At 42.7% G+C, this 13,965-nt stretch overlaps 1 protein-coding gene across 4 annotated transcripts in view; it reads left to right on the top strand.

Annotated features, from left to right (window-relative positions):
• The window catches only part of KCTD1 (potassium channel tetramerization domain containing 1), a 174,917-nt gene that overhangs the window by 135,416 nt on the left and 25,536 nt on the right, over window positions 1-13,965 (top strand). For all 4 annotated transcript variants that reach the window (XM_017651216.3, XM_017651217.3, XM_037025406.2 and 1 more), the window contains exon 3: window positions 12,815-12,959. In XM_017651216.3, coding sequence (XP_017506705.1) covers window positions 12,815-12,959 — 145 coding nt within the window. The remainder of the gene's footprint in view (window positions 1-12,814; window positions 12,960-13,965) is intronic.

Raw genomic sequence — 13,965 nt, 5'->3', positions numbered from 1 at the left:
TTCTATTTACTTGTTTGAAATAATTAGTAGGCACTTCATAGAGGATTCTGGTAATCTCTTACAAGCTTAATATGTGAAAAATATGCTCCATTTTACTATGTTCTTGAGAATAATTCCCTTATAAAAGGCCTTCAAATTGACAATGTTGTTTTGTAGCGCCCAGTTCATGAATCTTATAGGACTTTTTCTCCTCAAACCCTGTAGTTTCTTTTAATCATGTAACTGATTCTGGTTGAAAGCTTCATCTGAGATCTGGTTTATGGCAAATGAGGACCAACATTTAAAACTTTCAGGTGAATTTGCAAGAGACAGAGTGCATTTTGGCAATGTAGTGAGCTCTGTGGGCAGGAATATGGCAGCCACAGTGTTATTCTCGGGTCTGCTGTGCAGCTCCGGACACCATCCTTCCCAGGCCGCCAGGATCTACTCCACACAGATACAAAATCTCTATAACTGAAAGAAAACAGCCATTTGTCAGGGCACAGTGAGGCGCCTATGCTCAGTGTATTCTTGGCTGGAATTAAGCAACATGCAAGCTATTTTCAAGTTGAGGAGTCTTTTTTTTTCAGCCAATACAGAAAGTAAACTTTTCTCCCCTTAACTTCCAAAGAGAAACATAATTAAAAACCAAAACATGTGATGTTATAATTTACATTTAAACTTTGAGGACTTAAAAAAAAACCCTCAGAAGTCACACTGAATGATACATGATAAGTCCACTGAACATACCAGGGCCCTCTGCTGAGATGGGGGGTATGGTCATAGAAGGGTCCCATTCACTGGGTACCCCACAGGTTGTTCTATTATCATTATATCAATAATCCATTAAAATGCCATTTCTTTTCATTAGAAATGCAGGATGTACAGCCTCCAATAGATGGATCATCAATATTCTGCCTCTGAAAGATGACTTGTAAGATGCCTGGAGATAGAAAGTAACAATAATTTGTCCCCAAAGCAGCAAGCTAAAGTGGACGCATAATGCTTTACATGGGGGTTTCTGAATATGCCCAGGATGTTCCTGGTGGGAGAATGAGTGTGAGAGGTGGTGAGAAATCAGTTGTACTCTTATAAGGTGTATGCATTTCATACATTCCTGTTCCAAAGGCGGACACCCAGAAGCTCCAATCCAGTGGCAACCCATTTGCAAAAGAAATGTTAAAAAAAAAAATCTGTTTCAGTCCCACGATTCTCTTGGCTGTGTGCTGGGCTGTCTGAATCCAGTCAAGATGCCATGTTAGTGGGAATGACACTGTCCCTGGATAATGAATGGCTTCCTATTGCTACATAAGTGCCACATGTCAGTTTGCTTATGAATGACATTGCTGTTTATCTTTTTTGGTGGCAATGATTATTTTCACCCCTGTGCAGCTTTTCTTACTGTAGTCCCCATATTCAGAAGATAAATTACAACTGTGCCTAACAGTTAACCACCACTTTCAAACAGCGGCAACCTTGCCAGGCTGAGAGGGCCTCATAACTGGGAGGTGAATGTGAGCGCCCGAACTAGTTCCCCTGGCTTGAGCTGAGGGAGTGTCAGGATTCCTACCCAGCCTCGTTAGGCTTGGCTAGGCCCCTGCTATCCCCAAAACAGGTCAGAAGGCCCTGAGCACTTTAGAGCTCACCAAAAAATGAAAACTCTCCTAGTCTCAGAACAGTGCAAACAGTCAATATCAAAGGAAAAAAAAGACCCTGGTATGCATCTCACTGATCCATAATCCTAAGGGCCCTAAGGAAGGCACTTCATCAAAACATCATCATTTTGATGATACATTACAGAAGGAACAGACAGCATAGAGGGTGGAATTCAGAGAAACTTGTCATTAAAATGGTCTGCAATTAAGGTCGTAATGATGAAGTGAACCTAGAGAACCGTGTTAAGTGTGACTGAAGCTCTACTTTTCACCCTGACCAGATAGTTGTTCATGGCGATTGAAAAACCAAACTGTAATCACAGGGTTTGTATTGCCAAATACACATCTTGTCAGGCCCTTGAGAACCCATTTGTAAATCTTTACACAGATTTTAAAACCTAGTGAAAGTATTTATTTGTAAAATGAGCTTCAGCTTTAAAGCACCTTGTACCCAGGACTTGTAACTGAAAAGTTATAGGAAGAAGAAGCACGGGGCAAATGACTACTAGGATTTGTCAACTTCTGTATATGCTAATCAGAAAAGTAAGAGGAAAAATGAGAAATTGGCTGGGAAACTTTGTTTAAATGTTTTGCAGGTTAGGGCTTGGCTCTGATTTTTCTGGGAAAGGATAGGGAGAAATGTCCATACACCTACTGTCCAGCTTGTCTATGGACCGGCTTGGCACCCCTGGGTGAATTCTTGAACTATGATAAACCAAGCCTGAGCCCCAGGACGGCGTAGATGGTTGCACAAGATGCACACCTACTACGGCACGTTGTTGGCCATGGTGCAGCCAAAGGCAGAATGCTGTCAGCACCACAGTCATTATTTCCCAACCACACACACCCGAGAATATTGTCTTTGAATCATGAGCCGATATAAACTTTACATTTTTCACATGTCATTTTGATTTGGTGAATATATAAATAATCTCCTGACATAAATGCAAAATCTTAAGCTTCTCAGGGTATAAAGCCAGTCAGGCACATCATCCATCGTAACTGAAGAAGAAGCTAGACCTTTCTTAAAACAAAAAGGTGGCATAGACATCTCATATATTCTTTAATATGCGTACGTACTTTTGAAGCTGTGTCAGTGTGACTTTTGTCCATTTTGCAGCTTGCTTCCCTTCTTCCAAGGAGGTAGAACTCACAGTCCTGAGGCTAAATCTCCTCCCTTTGGCTTTTTCATGATTAAGCCAAGTTTCTGAAAGTGTTTATAAGCTTCCTAGTCACTCTGAAGTCATCCAGTGACAGAATAATTCATTCGTTTTCATTCATCCTTTCCATATCTGGAGTATTTGAATGATAAAATGTTGCTGCTGTAAGACCCTTGATTGTGTCAGTAATGATGTGTGTGTGTGTGTGTGTGTGTGTGTGTGTGTGTGTGTGTGTGTGTGTGTGTGTGTAACAAGGGATAAAGGAGTTGGGGTGGGGATGGAAGAGTAGATCCACTTATTTTCTTCCATACATCCTCTCTTAGGATTTTGAAAAGCATTTACCTGGTCTTTAGGTAAATTACATGTTTCTTGTTCTTTCTTCTTATTATTAAGCACTGTGTTAAGCCCCTGGTTTTTCACTTATAGGTACTAAGCAAAATATTTAAATGCTTCATTGAAAACTGATGTCTTGCTGGCCCCATTACAAGTATGAAAAAAACTGTTAAATGGAAACAGCTGGCTTCACCATAGTCCTCTCGTAGTGGCCTATAATTAATACGATGCTTCTCATTGAGGTGACTGCTATGACATGTGGTAAGCCAGTTCTAACAGTCTGGAACAGTAAAACACCCAAGGAAGTGGGGGCAGGCTCTCTTCCACATCCTGTTGTCCTTGATAATCTCAAAGTATGGCAGAGAATAAGGCCACTGGGATCATAATCACAGGGGGGGTAGGTTGGCCCGATCCACATAGTGTGGAAATAGGGGGCATAGATGGAAGAACCAGGAATTCTTCATGGTCCGAAGACATCTGTTCAACGTACGACCGCTGGTACTCCACAGCCCAGGAATAAGAAGAGTCACTCCAAAGGAGAGGACATTCAATGGGAAATGCATGCAGACGAGTTTGCTTATGTAACCAGAAACTAGAACCAAGAAAGCTGGAGTGGAACTCAGGATGAAGAAGGGCTGGCACACGGGGCCAGAGCAGGGAAGGAGCTGGGAGGTTGGGGGGTGGACGCCGAGAGGCAGCGACAGCAGGGGCTGGACACCACTCCGTAGCTCAGCAACCCTCGGGAAGTTACCTGATGGCTCTGTGCCTGTTTCTCCATCAGTAAAATCACAATATTACTTGTAAATACTTTATGGAGTCTTTGTGAGGATTAAGTCAGATAATCCATAAAGTTTTTAGCAAAATGCTAATTCTCAAAAAATGGAAGCTAGCATAACATTTTTTTTCCTTTGAATAGTAATTGTATTGTAAAATGGAAAACATATTCTAGAGTTTTAAATCAAGAGTGTCAAAAATACCTCCAAATACAGAACAGACTGTTGGGAGGAGGATGGGGGTGGGAAGTGGGGGCAGGCTCTTGTGCACGTGCATGCTGCCTGCCCAAATAAAAAGCAAGAGAAAAGCTAAACAGAAACTATTTGAGCCGAAAATACCCCAGTGGACTCTCAAGGGAGGTATGATGATCTGATCCTGGACTGATCTTAGAAAAACAGCATTTGCTCTAGAAATTACTTTTAAGCAGGCACTTGCTCAAACCAAAGAGCAACTTCAGGTGATCTTAAAAGATTTCTTCCAATTCCAGATACACAACAGGATTTTATATACAGTCAGAATTCTGTTTTGGCAAAGCACATAATTGCTGAAGGGTGAAAATCTGTCCACATTTCCTGAGCCCATGCCAGGTGGACACAGCGCTGTATGGAGGAGCAGAGCAACTGCTGGGCGGTAAGGGAGGGGTGCTGAGCTGGGCTCTGCAGTCCAGCTGCATGACTCTGAATTCTGGCCTCAGCATACCTGGCCGCAGCAGCCATGCCTGTAAACTGGGGGTGATGGTATCTATGCAGATTTGTTTTGAGGACTTAGTACCCGACTCTGCACCTAGCAAATACTCGGTAATGTAGTTTTTATTAGTCATCTGTTTATTCCTCAAAAGAATTCTTTGGGCTGGGTATGATCCCATTTCTCAGACAAAGAAATCCAAATTCAAACTGATTTAATCTTCAGATGGTAAAGCCGGGATTCAAACCAGGTGTATGAGTTTTAGAGCTGAACACGCCAGGGCCTCCTCAAACCTTACTGGGAGCACTATGCCCGGGTGCGGGAGAATGTGGCCCTGTGTGATCTGCTCAGGTCAAGGCTTTGAGAGACATGCTCTTCACCCGCTGTGTTTCCACCTCACATGTCATGTTCTTTCTTGCTGGAAATCCCCTCTCCAGGCCCCTGTGCCTGTCTCCTTATGCCCAGTGTACCCTCCACAGGTGTTGCCTCCTGCAGGAAGCCCCCCCAGCCTGCCTCAGGTTGGCGAGGTCCCTCTCCTCTGTCCTTCCATGGCTCCCAGTGGGACTGTTTCATGCTCATTTAAGAGGCTTGGCAGACCACTAGGAACATGGTGGGCATTCAATAAATGTAGAAATAAAAAACCTATGTATGTACATTCTGTTTTTTAAAAATCAGAGTAATACATTTTTCATAGTAAATAATCAATATAACTTTCCTAATTAAAAAAAATATTTCTAGCCGGAGTCATGGCGGAGGACTCATGAAATTCCAGGAGTATTAGCAGCCCGCCGAGTGGCCTTGAGCTCCCCCTCCCCCTCCCCCAACCTTCAGTGTTACCTTCACTGTTCAGTTCTTCAAAATGCCTTGTTCCAGAGTTGTTTTTGCTCTCAGACTTGTTCTTATATTTTAAACTTACCTTTCTTCCATCCCCGCTTTCTTCAGTTCTGTATATCATGTAAGAAAAGGATGCTGCCTCAGGGAACAGGTACTGGAAGCATTACTTCCCCATAAGTAGATATAATTGATTTTGTTTGTTTTTACCAAGAAGGTATTTTCTTCCTCGTCTTAAATTACTTCTATTTCCATAACAAGCTCTGAATTCATTTTTATCTTTGTTCATGAAATGTAGATGAGATTTCCTATGTGTGAGACCCATAAAGAACTATTCCTAGAATTTTTTAAACAGTTATAATACTTGAAGCAAATTAAATACTATTTATGATAATTTAGACTCCTAAAACAGTAAGTTGACCAATGATTTCCTTTTTTTACATTGTTATAAAGCCAAGCAAAGCATTCCCTTTTTTTTCTAAAGAAAAACCTTTTATTATGGGCATTTAAAAATAATTGCAAAAATAAAGAGATTACAATATTGACCGCCCCCTCCAACGATGCAAAAAGTTTTGTGCAGCAACCTAGCATTGTCTTCCTCCCACCCACTCGGCTCCCTTCCTCTCCCACCTCGGCAGAACAGAGAAGGCACCAACCGGTGCTGCCCCCTCTCTCCCTGTCTCTGCTTTTCTGACGCCAGGTTCCACCCGCAGGAACAGTTCTCCACACACCTTTCATTGTGTGCACACACACTGCCGATTGTGCGCACACACACAAACACACCTTCCCCCCAGCCCTCTACCCCACTGGCCATCCTTTTTAGGTGTCAGGCATTAGGACAGAAACTTGGGTGGGAATCTACTAACTTGGATTAGCAGACATAAAAAAGTACAAAGCTGCAAGTGCTTCTGAAAACAAAATTACTCAATAGAAAAATGCTCTTTAAATCAAAATGGCTTACATAATGTCCCTCTGGTGGGCCAGCGGCAGTTTGTTGCTCAGTTCTGCTGCTCTTTTGTCTTCCACATGTCTCCAATTTTCAACGAGTAGATATCACTTTTATAATTCAAAATATTCCCCAAAAGTAATGTTAAAGGTAATTTGTAACCTTCCTCTTGCAAATCTTGAATCTCTTAGCTAGCAAAATAAATCTGAACCAGAAACTAAAAGAAATTATCTCCTCAAGTCCAAACTATATGGCTTGGAAGCCCAGCAGTTGGGGAAAAAAGGCCTCTTTTGGCCAAGGAGAGCAAGTGGGCGAAAAGGCACAAGAGCGTGTGTCCTGCCCATTTCTCACCATCTCTGTCTGTGGGTCCGTCTCTGGCACCTCATTCTCAACCCCATCCCTGCGCAGGGTCTCCTCACCCTCCCTGGGCATGTGATCAGGCAGCAATGCGGCTGGGCCCTTCCTTCCCTTCCCGCCTTCCCCCGTGTAGTTACCATTTGTGACAGGCTCTGCAGAGTCGGAAGGATTAACCCACCTGCCTCTGGTAAAGCAGGGTCTGGGGTCGTGTTACACGCCTTGGTGCCCAACAGGACAGTGTCCACCAGGCAGCATGAAGAGGACTGGGTGTGTGGAGGCTCGGCAGGCTCTCCAAGCTGAGTTTCCTTGGCTGTAAAGCGACAGATCCCACAGAGGAGTGCCAGGACTCAGTGTAGGGCCACAGCACATGAGGGAGCACAAGAGCTGCCTGGTAAATGGAAATGGAGCCACGTGGTCCCAGAAGCTTCCATTGTCCTAAGGAGTCTCGCTTTGCCATCCGTGTTATGCTTCACGGTTCTACCAACAGTTTGAAGTAACCTCTGAGGTCTTGGGGTGTTTTGATGTGGTTCAGTTTGGTTCAGTTTAGGGTTTCTTCTCAGTCTACCCAGGCCTTAGCTGCACCAGGCCTCTGAGGCTTAACATTTTGTATCCCAGCTATTAAGTAAATTCGTGTCCCTACAAAGTTGATAATAACCCAACTTCCTTGAGATAACCATAAAAAGTGTGAATTTCTCAAGGGAAGTTGTTCAGTTGTCTTCTCTGTGTTCCGTGTGTGTGTTTGTGTGTGTGTTTGTGTGTGTGTGTTATTAATAAATGAAAAGGCATTCAATTTAGTGGTCCAGAACACAGGCTTTAGAAGCAGACCTAGGTTGGAACCTAAGCCAAGTGACAACCATTTGGAGCTTCAGTTTCCTTACTGTGAAGTTGGAATAATACTGCCACCTCCACAGGGTCACTGTGAAAATGAAATGCAGGAAAACCCGTGGGACAGCCAGTTCACTCTTGGGCAAATAATGCTATACAGTCACTAATAACTAGCACGAGAGTAGCTGCCCTCCATGGGCTGGAATGGGACCGTCTTCTGCCCACCGCCCCAGGGGCAGGAGCACCATGGGTTTAGAGCCAGCTCTGTGTCTAGCCAGCTGTGCATCCCTGAGAGTTACATATCTCAGACTCTGTTTTTCCATTTGTAAAATGGGGAGTTGATCTAGATCATCCTGGGCACCATTCATTTCTAAAAGTGTGGTTGGCTATTTAAGAAAAGTACTGTGACAGTTTAGAACAACAGAATCACTAACTGAAAGCATCTCCAGTCGATGGCATTGGCTTGCTGCTCTTTAGTCTCTCTGTTCATCCTCCTTGGCACTAGTTCTCAACTCAGCTATTTATTACTCGGGGAGCTTTTTAAGAAATGCAAATGCCTGAGCCCCAGCCCTGGCCAACAGTTACATCAGAATCTCTGGCGGTGGGCATCACTATTTTTTAAAGCTCCAGCCAGGTGATTCCATTGCACAGCCAGGATTAAGAACCACTGCTCTGTGCAAAAGACGTAGTCAAAAGCAAGGCGACACAGGATTTGGAGAAGCCAAAAACTGTATCTGTGAAGAGATGTGATCTCAGATATTTCAATTTTCACTTCTAAATTTGCTCTTTTTCCTGAAGTCGCTGAGAATGTAGCCTGACATCAGTCCCCACTGCCCTGGAAACCAAATGTGAACTTCTTGACCTGCCTTACTCAGCTCTTTGCCATCTGACTTCTGCTGCTCCAGCCTCATTTTTCAGATGACTCTATGCCCCAGTCGAAACTCATCACATGCCAAGCTTCTTCCAGCTTCAAGCCTTTGTATCTTCTGTTCCCCTGCCTTTCCTTACCTGACCTTACCTTCTGCTTGAACCTGGTCAACTTCTGCTTGTCCTTCAGATCTCCAGTGAACCTCTCTTTGTTTCCTCTCAGAATGGAACTGGGCACACCTCCTGTGCACTCAGCACACCCAGACACACTTGATCACACTGCACTTGATCTGCATTTCCAGCTCCACAGACATAAATTCAGTGAAAGCAGAGAGTGTGGTTTATTCTCCACTGCATCCTCTGTATTTCGCATGGTCAGTCTCAGTGAATATTGCTGGATAGAATAAATGAATAGCTGAATGACTACACAATAAAGAAGGAAAAAGAAATTCTTAGGGAACTGAGTCACAATATATTAGAGAAAACAGATCCTATAAACGAATGAATACATGGGAAAAAATAAATTCTTAATGACTGATTCACATTAAGCCAGGTTAGTCAGGTCCTGTCCCTATGCACTTTCATTTAAAATAATTCTTTAATGCCAGGGAGTGGGTGGGAGGCACATCCCATGGAACCAGGTTTATTTTCCACCACAAGGAGTTTCTTTTCCTCGGAGATTTAGTCCTGCATTTACTCTGTAAACAAGAATAATCAACAGAGTGCTAACATAAAAAAGCAAGAAAAGGGGATATATTTCAATATCTGTTACTGCATTATTTTCAGTGAACCTTTGTGGTCCTAGTCATCAGATGAAGTATTTACAGATAAGACAATCGGATATTTGTGGTTTACTTTTAAAATCCTCTACATGCAGAGGGAGGTGTAGAGGAATAGGTGAAACAAGATTGGCTAAGAGTTAGTTGCAAGCTTTCGAAGCTGAGTGGACACATGGGGTTCATTATATTATTTTCTCTGCTTTGGCCTCATCTTGAAATTATACAAAATAAAATGCATTTAAAAAATTGAAACATTAAAATGTGGAAAGAAGTTTTTCTCACCATGGCACTTGGTTCAATAAGTGTTGTTTAAAAAAAAAAAATAGGCAGTCATCCATCATCCGGAGTCAGGTCGGTCTTGGTCAGTCGGAAAACAGGAATGTTCTCAAGGTTAGCCAACTATAGTAAGTCCCACATAGTTTTAAGGCACCAGCGTTTACAAATCACTGCAGTTTGATTTGTAACTCCATTCACATGTCCACAAGAAATACAGCCTGCGTCGATTTTCCCCCTTTCTTTGCTCAGCCACACAATGCTTTTCCACAGCACGCTCAGCCCCATCTCGAAGCCCACCCGCACGCCGTTTTATGAGCCTTGGCACCGCCCCGTCCTTCCGCGTTGTTTGCACACTCAAAACGTTCCTCCTCTAACAGTTTGCAGAAGTCCGGCACAGTTGCCTATCGCTATTCCTAACAGTGCCTCCGGTAGGGGAGCCCTTTCTCCCCAGTGTGCGCGCCCCGGGCTCTCCCTTCCCAGGCCTTTGCCGTATCTCTGCCCAGTCTACCCCTCAGCTTCTCCCTGAGCAGGAGGCGGGTGCGATTCCGCGCCGCCGCCGCGCGGCCCGGGGACCCGCGTCGGCGGGCAAGTCCGGCCGCTCGCGCCGCTCTGGGCCCCTTCCTTGCGGGGTGACCCCGTCCGCACACCCACCGCTCCCGCTGTTGCCGCGCCGCAGCCCCCTGGCCGTCCCAGAGCCGGGCCTCCTTTCAGGCTTCCCTCCTGCGCGCTCCTTCGCGGCTCTTCCCTTTCTGGCCAAGTTTGTCCAAGTCGGGTGTGAAGGCGCTTCGGGGGGCATCTCTGCCCCACGTCCTGCACCTGCCGGGGGAGGGGGGCGTGCGTGTGTGTGTGTGCGCGCGCGTTTTCACCCTGAGAACTGTTTAATCGTCGCGGCTCCCCTACCCTGTTAAGGTCTGTGACAATACACCGGAGCCCTTTCCCTCCTTAAATCCCATTCCTTAGTGCCCGTGGTCTCCCAAGGGCTGCTCTCACAAAAGTCTGCGTTTGCTTCTTTGGGATGCCCTCCTGTGTTGTGCTGTGCTGTGCTGTGAGTGTGCCATGCCCCCGTGTTACTGTCTCATCAAAAGGGAGAAAAAGCTAGGGTAATTTTATTTAAAAAACCGAGACGGTTTTATAAACGCAAGGAGGATGCGTAAAAGTCCACTCACCCGGATCCCCGCCAGTACCTGGACGAAGCCAGGCCCCTCCCCACTCAAGTCACCCGTTTACTCCCTCACTCCGAAGAGATTTATTGACCACTCATTCGCTGCCAGCATACACTCAAGTCTAGATTTTGAAAATGAGCATTTAAGAATAACAAGCATAGGATTTTTTTTTTAAATAAAATACTTAATTTTTATCTGTACTGAAGTGACTTGCGATCAAATGGGTACTAACACATTTCAGGCCCAAGAGTAGTAAGTATACATCCTGATTTCATTGTAAAGCCCTTGCTGAACAAATAAAAGATGGGGGTGGGAGTGGGGGTGGGGGGTGGGGAGGGTCTAGACCAAAAGCTTTCATTCCACAGTGGTAACTCTTTTCATTCCAATCATTGTAGGGAGGCCCCCTCGAGATCAAACAGACTGTACAAATTCCCCAATGATACCTAACTGGTTGGGCAAGTTACTCATCATTTGAGCCTATTTCTTCATCTTTAAAGGAAGGATAATGGATTTGTTACCTACATTAAGTGCTTAGGGTAGGGCAAGGTATCTGGAAAGCGCTTAATAAATATCACTCCCTTTTCTTCCTCTGTCAACTGTACGTTTATCATCCTATTAACAGTGAAGAGTGAAATGTTTTAGTAACAGGCAAACAAGTCTCATAGGTGACCATCCTGCACCAAACTGTCCCGGAAACGCCATAAATAAGTGACTAAGTGTATTTTAGTTTCACTGCCTGTTCTTTATGGAGCCTTCCGCTTGATTGATGTGTTTATGAGAAATGAATGACAGGGTAGCATGCAGTGAAAGAATCCTGGGATGGTTGTAATCCACACCCGTGGTAATCACCCTCAATTCATGGAAAGTTGGACGAAAGCATTAGCTGAGAAAAACACACCCCGTAGAGTTGTAGAAATATGACCTTCCTGTAATTAGTTGCTTTCTTCTTTCCACTTGCCACCTTCAGGAGGACATGAGTTTTCTACAGTTTTAAAAGATTTTTATTGAAACAAGCCTTTCCTTTTGGGGAAGGAGGGGAATCGTTTTCCTATTTGTTGTGTTTTAAGAGGGATGGGATTATTGATTTACCATTACATCTGTCCCATTTCAACAGATTAGAAAATGTATGATTTCAAAATCATCCTCAAAGCAATAAAACGATGTTTCATAGAAAAGTCATACATAGACTTGTTATGAGCTCAGCAAAAGCTTTTCATTAAAAAATGGTGGCATCTTGTTGCCTACACTGTTAATGAGAGGTGAAATGTACGTTTTGGTAAAGGGAGTGATTTCTAGTGTGTAAGTTCTGTTATCTGATATAAGATACTGTTTGTGGTGTAGATGTGAATATATGCTGAAGTGTGTAAATTCAGCCTTCCTTAAAGAGACAAATGATAGTGGATGAAAAACACTTTAACTGTAGCACACTGTTCAAATGCTAACTCTATAAATGGGAAGAACATATTATGGATTCCTGTTTTTAAAAATCACCCAGAGCCACTCATGTTCCAGAAGTAGGTCATATTGTTTTGGGTGGCCAAATGTTTTTTTTTTTTTTACAATGATGCCTGGCTGTTACAGATGATTTTTGCTGAGACCTAAGAAACTAGACTATATATTGTTAATGGAAAACATATTCTCCTTATGTGAGTGATATTTTCAATCATTCCTTTTTGTAATTAAATGTAGATGTTAGCATATAGACTTTGCTTTACTTGTGTAAAGTTGGTGATTCATGGGTGGGGAAGGCTCAGAAAACAGATTTCTTAAAAACAAAATTGTTTTTTTTGTAGGATCTTGTACTTTGGAACAATAACATTTTTTTTTTTTAAGTAACAGAGAAGGTTGTTTTAAGTCACATGGGGAAAAACATGATCTTCCATTACAGTGACAGCACTTAGCCATAATCACTATGTCAGGAACATTTTCTTTACAGGTAAAAGACAGTGAGTAAGATAATTTACTTGAGAAAGGCTGAGACTATATTGAATTGCCTGGTCCTGAGATATTTATCAAGCAGGGACCAGTACCTCTCAGAGAACCGTACCTACCTGACAGGTGAATCCTCCTGACTGCGATATTCCAAACTGCTACCTCTGATAGTGATACAAAACAGTAGCTCTGAGTTTTAGTGGCCAAACAGCTGATTCTAATTATCTTCACTGTTCCCTCTTTTCCATCACAGAATCGGAAGACTTTTTGATGGTACAGAGCCCATTGTTTTGGACAGTCTCAAACAGCACTATTTCATTGACAGAGATGGACAGATGTTCAGATACATCTTGAATTTTCTACGAACATCAAAACTCCTCATTCCAGATGATTTCAAGGTGAGGGATTCACATTGAACTACCTACCAACAGCATAAATCTGTGATTTGCTTTGATGTGCTCCCCCCAGACTATTTCTAGTTCTGCATTTTTAACATATGCCAGCTCTGCTGACATCAGAGGTATCTGACGTGGTTATATGTCCTCCTGGAGGAACAGAATATCTGGCCATTATGTTCTATGTGACCAAAAAGAGGACCACTTTTTATTTAAAGAATTGAATTACAATTAATTGTAACACTCTGAAAATAATTTAGTAAATTCAAAGTTTATTTCTGATAAGTCTAGTCATGTAGAGAATAAAAAGAAACCTCCTTAGCTTAATACTTTTTCTCCCAGAAATTTAAAGCAAGCCTTCTACGTAACAGTAAAATTTAGAATTGTTCCCTTTTAGGTTAGTAACAAGTGTTAAAGTTAGTCCCACATTGTACTGGCAACTCTAGGCAATGGAATTAGACAAGAAGATCAAATAGAAAGTGTTAATATTAGAAGGGAATATACAAAAATGTAATCTTTGCAGCTTTTAGTATGTCTCTAAATTCTAAAAAATCAACTAAACACTATTAGAACTAATAAAGAACTCATTAAAGCATCTACATGTGAGACTAATATAATCAACAGATTTCCTACAGAATAGCAAGAGCCAATCTTAAGATATAATGGAAAAATATATTGTTTACAATAACAAGAAATAAGAAAACTGCATATCTTTACATACAGGTATAAAAGAAGAGTTGAATAGGTGAAGGGACTCTGTGTTTCTGGATAGGAAGCCTCAGTATTGTTAAAATGTTAGCTATCTCCAAATTATACATCCAGTGCAAACCCATTTAAGTCACAGATTTTTTAAAAGTGATATTTGATCCATTTAGAAAGTTTGTTTAACAGAAAAAAAATGCTCAAGAACAGCTAAATAAATTATTGCAGATGGGAATAGTGGTGGTAGTTGTGGGCAAAGGTGAATGTGTCGTACCAGACATCAAAACATACTGCAGAGCTACCATCC

Source organism: Manis javanica, chromosome 9, assembly GCF_040802235.1.
Source record: "Manis javanica isolate MJ-LG chromosome 9, MJ_LKY, whole genome shotgun sequence".
Lineage (NCBI taxonomy): Eukaryota > Metazoa > Chordata > Mammalia > Pholidota > Manidae > Manis > Manis javanica.
Note: the sequence above shows the minus strand (reverse complement) of the source record. Positions and strands in the feature narration are given on the sequence as shown.